Here is a 6,839-nt window from a genome sequence, read left to right as displayed (position 1 = left end):
AATCTTTTCCAAATGGATTCAGAGAGCTTCAGATAGATTCAGACCTTTTTATTGGTCTGCCGATTCGATTCGGATTTGGAGATTTGGCCACCGAATCAGGCCGAATCTCCTCTGAATTGACTCAGCACCTGAAGCTTTGCACAGTCACAGCCAGCAAAAGGAAAGCTAGTTCACAGCCAGCAAAAGGAAAACTCACACAACTTCTCACACCCCCAACAAAACAGTACCAATCAGTTTCACCTCTGCAAGATTATGGGCAACATTGCAATACCTAAAATAATGCAACTGACATGACTTTTTAAATTACTGCCTTATTCAATTTATTGAAAAGGCACGTGGCTAAATAAAACCTCATTATCTGAAAAATAATTTAAGTGGGTTTAATTTCATGTTTACCTATGTTGACTTTTTCCCTTCCGTGTTACTGTGTGAAATATCCACATAATAAAAAAGGAAGCTAACTAGCTGAACACGTGTCCCAGCTCCCATTGAAGTCTGTAGAAAGACTAACAGTGATTCAGGGAAGTTGAATTTAACCATAAAGGAAGTACTCAAAGGGATTATCCATAAACACTTGTTAAATGCAAAGTAAATAATGGTGGAAAAAAGAGAACATGTGCATCTTTTCTAGCCTTTGTCAGTACTCATCATCATAGATGTTATTTGTAACTATAGCAAGAAAAACATTTCAGACTGAAGAATACTTTAGGTAGATGGTGTCCCTTCAAAGTAGCTGATAAGATGTAGCATTCAACATACCTGTTATAACACATATGCTTTTTAAAATTTTTACTTAAAAACTCCTTGTAAAATTCAGCCATTTCTTCTGCATTCAGTGTTATTTTGTGACCTGAAAGTAAATTTAAATATAAAATTGTTAATACATTGGATTGGACTTCAAGGGACCTGTGTTCAGTTACTGTGCTGCCACTCAATTTCTATGTGACCTTGAGTCACTGAGTTTTTTTTTTGACTCGCTTTTACATGTCTCACCCTTTGTCTCTGCACAGTTGGCCCTGTGACCCGTAGGCACAACTGTAATAAATCTGAAGCCAAAGGTTGAACTACAGTTTAACTATAGCAATTTCTGTTTAAGTCTTTCATAGAGTAGGAAATACAAAATAGCTCATGCATTCTTCTAAGACACAGAGGGGTAATGAAGTCAGTCCCAACCTTTTACACAATAATAGAGCAATTCACCTGTTGTAAAGAACTCAAAAAGATAACAATATGTCTGAATGTTCTGAACACTAAGAATTTCTATTTGAAATTTCTCTCTGAGTTTATCTTGTGAAACATGTTTGCACACTTAATAGTACCAACATCACACAGCACCCCAAAAGGACCTTAAAGCACCCCTTGAGAGTTTTTTAGTTAAAAGATTATTTCCACCTGAGGAGCAGATCTGTAATCTGAACTATTATCAGCCAGAGACAATTCATTTCCATTCCTTCAACCTACCAGGAGAGCACCCTAATCATCACACTGTAGGCTAGACTGGGGTGAAGACATTTTCAATCCTCTCAGTGCTGGCATCGTTACTTCCTCTTTTTGCTGTTATTTTTTAATGGAAATAGTCATAGCTGTGTGCTTTGTTGCTCAAGTCATTGTCACTGGCATGTGTGAGGTATGCTCTGAGCATAATTACTGGACTGGTCCCCATACCTAAGTGCGTGAAAGGCACTGAGCAGCCGCAATCACCTGAATGTGCTAATCAGGGGCATGCACAGCAACAGCATTTTAGGCATCTAAGCAAGTGTTTTCAGGGAAAACTCATGTACTTACAGTGAGGCAGGATTCCTGTACATCATTCACTCAAACTTGAGCACTTAAACAACCTTTTTTTAAGCTACTTAAAAAACTTGAAACGTTAAGTATTATTCTTAGTCATTATTATGATAGCATTCACAGCTCTGAAATACTGCTGGGGATTAAGGTTTCATGACAATAATACAGAGTGAGCCAATTTGAAGGTTACATAACTGTTTGCAAGGAGATTTTTTTTGCTTTATCTTGATTTACTTCTTGATTCTGATAGCAGTAAAGCAGACTCTCTCTTACATTTGGGTGAAAAGAATGCCTGATATGTAAATGATTAATGTATTTAAGAAACCTGTTACTTTAATAGAAACTCCCAAACAAGTAAATTGTGGACAGACAAACATTCATTTAAGCTTCAGTTCTCTTCTTCATTGTTCTTAAATTACTGTATGGGAAAATGTTTGCTCCAGCACTCATACAAAGTGCATCTCTACTAATTGATAAGTTCCAGGAAATATATAAATTTATTGTTTTCTGTTATTTCTGTAATCTAAATAAAACAATAACAAGTGAAAACTAACACTGTGATATAAGTTTAAATTCTGTTATTTTAAAAAACAAGACAGAAATTCAATTTATCTAATTAGTCTAATTAATTAAGATATTGAATTAGAAAGATATTGAATTAAAAACAAGCATAAGTAGGAGAAATGTAATGATCTGTAAAATACAGGTCAGACTACATGCTTTCATGGCCTCCTCTGATAATATAATCTATCAAATAATTCTTTTCATGCATGCTCAGTACCATGCTCTACAGACCCACTGTATTCGTATCTTATTGTTAGTTCCATCTCATTAAACAGACATGCAACCATTTTACAGAAATTGGGTTCAGGCAAGTAAGCTCGGGAAATAGCTGTTCCTTCCTCAGAAGTTGACTCCCTCTTCCTCTAGGAAGCAAGTTGCATGTATAAGCCAGGGCTGTCCAATTTTTGGACAGTGCTGGGGGGGGCACATGCCTGGATAGCCTAGCTGCCTTCCCAGCCACACGGGCAGCCCAGGTGAACCAGCCCCTCTCTTATCACAGACAGCCCAGATTTGTGAGGCTAGCAGCCCCAGCATAACGCGTGTTCAGGAGCAAACTCTCTCCAACATTCAGCTCCATGTCTTCATTGGAGTGACTGCGTGTAAGGGGGAGAAGGGATGCTTTAACTTGGACTACCAAGTAATTATGGATTCCTTTCCTGGGAACAGAGATATCAGGCTGCCAGAGCTCCTAGAGGCACAGCATACCCCTGCAGCCACAGAGGTGGCTGGATTTGCTCTTGAGCACTGGTCTCCAAACTTTTTATGTAGAAGATCACCTTTAGCATTTAAAAAACAACCCAAGATCTACTGTGCACCGCCACTGCCCCCACCCCCAGAAGGTAAGTCTGTGGGGAAGAAACGAGGAGTGGGGCAAATCAAGGCAGAGGGAGAAAAAAAACATTTAGGGGTGTGCCTCCCCAGCAGATAAGTCTCACCCAGCCAGGGTGCCACTCAATTTACCCCTGCTCCTGCCTCTGTGGCACTGTCCCTCACTGTGGATGCCTCGATCTAGCCCCCGCCCCTTCCCTCCCCCACAGCCTGACCTGCTGGGCTGGGGTGCACGTGTGCATGCATGTGGGCACTCAGCCCTCCACCCCAGCCTCAGATTGACTCCAAGAGGCTCTGAGATCTACTGCAAGAGGCTCTGGGGTCTACTGGTGGACTGAGATCCACTGGTTGGTGACCACTGCTCTTGAGCTTTCTGGGAATTGAAATTAGCAAAACCCAAAGGTAAACAGAAGACGCACTAAACTGCATACAGCAGCCTCACTGACCTGTTTCATCTCTTGTTTGCAGACCTTTAGCTTTCAGTCTTGAATAAATGAATTCTTCTTTTCCCTAAAACACATGTTCCCCCACATTAACACACTTAGTCTTTGAAGTTAGCCAACCTATACCACCTACCAGCTTACTGAGCAACAGTTTCAAGAACATGTAAAAGGATCAAGAACATGTAAAAGGACCATTTCTAGATCTTACTAAACCTGGTAATGACAACAATGTTTGTTGCTTAATCCAATAATCAGTTCATTTGATCCTCTTAAGGAAACAGTCACTGAGTCCTGATCCTGCACACTGTTACAGTTGTGTATGAGTTTATTTATATACAGAATCCCACAGAAATAAATGTGATTTGTTTGTGTGGGTTAAGTTATATACATGCATAAGTTCACAGAATCAGGAACTTACACTGTAAATTTTAAATAAGGTAATTTATCAAATTAGGTCTTGTTGCATTATACACAAAGTTGAGTCCAAATAACACACGCAGCTCCCCCTTTAAATTAATTCAAAGCTACTTAAACAGCCCCCCCAAAAAATTCTAAAACTAAAAAAGAAAGGAACCCCTCAAATTTTTTTTTTTGACATTTAAAGGAAGCAAACTGTTCTCTTCTTTAGAGAACTTTATCACTTTCTGGAGAACCCTGGAAAAGGTCATCAGAGATGGGGGTTAATAGCTAAGCTGCTGTTGCTCCCTCAACCTAAAATTCAATATCTCCTCCCCAGTGTGCAACCATATAAAAAAACCTGAGAGGGACTAGGAGTGAAAATAACCTGCCCAAAGTCATAGTCAGGAAGATATATCAGGACAGAAAAGCTCATGCTTATTCTCCCTCTATAACTGAATCTATGCTCCCACTCATCATGGAGTTACCAGAGTTGCAGCTCAGGTTTCAATAAACAGCTTGAATGCCGGGTGCTCCAGGATAAAAGAGGGCAATTATACCCTGATATTTGTTAAATAAAAAGCCAGAAAAAAGGGAGAATATTTTTATACTGCATTAAACAGCAGCTACACATACACTGGTTAACTATGTAGCTGATCTTTAAAATGTGCTCTTCAGTATTGAGAAAACAGTATAACGGCAAAAACAGAAACCGACAAAAACAGATGCATTAGAAACTGGTTTTCTTTGACATTACTCAGGCTGAATCAGCTACAAAATCAAATTTGAAAGCACAGGATAAAGAACTGCAGAGACATAATTTAATAATACTTTTGAAGACAAATACTTTGCATTACCTCAACTATTTCCAAGAGTTATATTATAAAGAGCAATCATGGTTCAAGGTCACTCTGCAGTGCAGCTGTGAAAATCTTCCACATAAGAAACATAATTCCATTCATCTATCAGCTATTAACACTGCAAGCTCTTAGAGAAACTCAGCACCACCAAGTGGCTTAGTACCTCATCTACACGCTCACCTGTTGGAATGACACATTCTGGTTTGCCCAGAATTGTTGATTCCACATTTGAGTTTCTTGTCTAAATTCCCTAAGTCTTCGTTCCAGTGATGATTCATGTTTAGGAACATAAAATATTATTGGTCGGAGGTTTGAATATCTGTCAGGAGGGCCAATCCAATCATTACAAGAATGTGCCGGAGGGCAGAAGCTTGAAACCTTGGGGAAAAAGAAAAGAAAGGAATAACAAGCATTTGGAATTATTTAAATTTTGTACATAAGTTCACAGAAACATATTATAACACATGTCTTAACGTTATACTCAGCTGTGTGAAGTAACCGAACATTTAAAAAAAGAATGTGAGTTTGGTTTAATCTGATTTAAATTTAATACAGTAATTCATGATTCACTTTTATGCTTGGCAACACGACAGAGATGCACAAGTGACCTGTGAGTCATACAACAAACATGGATCACATACACAACAAATGACTGTTTCACTTGACATTTTGTCCCATTAAGATATTTGATGGCAATACAAGGGACTGCAGTGTCCCCTTCCATTGTATTTAAATTCCCTTTTACTAAAAACCCTTTATTTCTGCAAAGTCCATTTTTACAGCCTGACGAAGTAGGCTGTAGGTTATGAAAGCTCATGCTTCTCAGAACCAGTTAGTCTCCAGAGGGCCACCCGGCCCTGCCTTCTGCTTTAAAAACTTCTGTGGTATTATTTTCTATATATTCTTTGCTTCTGCATGTCCAATAATAGCAAGCAAAGGCTCCCCAGGGAATTGTCAAAGCTGGAGCAGGGAAAACACCCGATTTCTAGCACACCTTGTTAATGACTCATCGCTTGGTTTGGGAAAATAATTATTTTTTTGTGGTTTAGTTTCCCAAACTCTGCAACAGGCAGGGATTTCTTAGTGTGATATCTTTTATTGGACCAACCACATAGCTGGGATGGAGTCAGACAAGCTTTTGGAAGCTCAGACCTGATGAAGGTGGCCTTGCGTTCAAATGCTTGTCTAATTCTATCCCAACTAGGTGGCTGGTCTAATAAAAGGCACCACCCTAAGAAATCCTCTTCTTTTGCATGACCCCTGGCCCATCACAGCCTCAGCATCGTTCCAACACTGCCACTTTCCTCAAGTGCGAACAGAGCGAGTTTGTCCCTGCCAGGGACGTTCACAGCTCCCTCAAGGATGCCAAGCTGTCCGCATGAAAGGCACAACAGAAACAAACTGGCCACAAATTGATTGAGAGCAGGTTCAGAGTTGATATCAGGAAGCATCACTTTACGGTGAGGGCTGCCAGGCTCTGGAAGGGGCTCCCAAGGGAGGTGGTGCTCTCCCCTATCTTGGGGGGCTTCAAGAGGAGGCTGAATAGATATCTGGCTGGGGTGTTATGATCCCAGCACCTGTTCCTGCCCAGGGCAGGGGGTTGGACTTGATGATCTATTCAGGTCCCTTCCAACTCGAGAAACTATGAGTATGGCATAAAGCATCCATCTCCAGAGCGAATCTCAGTTAGTTTAATCCATAAATTGTGGGGAAGCTTGTAGCCCAGTGGAGGGGAACTGGGTTGCTTATGAAGCACTCGAGCTTGAGGATCCGTCAGGAGGGCCAGCCCAAAACAGATGCAGCACGGCCAAGCCAGGAATGCCCTGTATCGTACAGTCTGGCAATTACGGTAGCGCGGGGTCCGCGACAGCGTTACCACCCATTACGGTAGGGCGGGGCCAACGGTCACAGCGTCCCGCGCCCCTCCCGCCACACCTACCCCGCCGCGCGCCCGCTCGCC

The 6,839-nt window shown here is 41.0% G+C and overlaps 1 protein-coding gene across 1 annotated transcript in view; it reads right to left on the bottom strand.

The window, feature by feature from the left end:
- APOPT1 (apoptogenic 1, mitochondrial) overlaps window positions 1–6,839 on the bottom strand; it is a 12,337-nt gene that overhangs the window by 5,115 nt on the left and 383 nt on the right. The window contains exons 2-5 of the mRNA XM_019551156.1: window positions 6,819–6,833; window positions 5,060–5,257; window positions 3,627–3,690; window positions 760–850 (exon numbers count right to left, since the gene is read on the bottom strand). Coding sequence (XP_019406701.1) covers window positions 760–850; window positions 3,627–3,690; window positions 5,060–5,257; window positions 6,819–6,833 — 368 coding nt within the window. The remainder of the gene's footprint in view (window positions 1–759; window positions 851–3,626; window positions 3,691–5,059; window positions 5,258–6,818; window positions 6,834–6,839) is intronic.

Source organism: Crocodylus porosus, unplaced genomic scaffold (assembly GCF_001723895.1).
Source record: "Crocodylus porosus isolate Cpor-Errol unplaced genomic scaffold, CroPor_comp1, whole genome shotgun sequence".
In the NCBI taxonomy this organism is placed as follows: Eukaryota; Metazoa; Chordata; order Crocodylia; family Crocodylidae; genus Crocodylus; species Crocodylus porosus.
The sequence above is the reverse complement of the archived record's forward strand: the minus strand, read 5'-3'. Positions and strand labels throughout refer to the sequence as shown.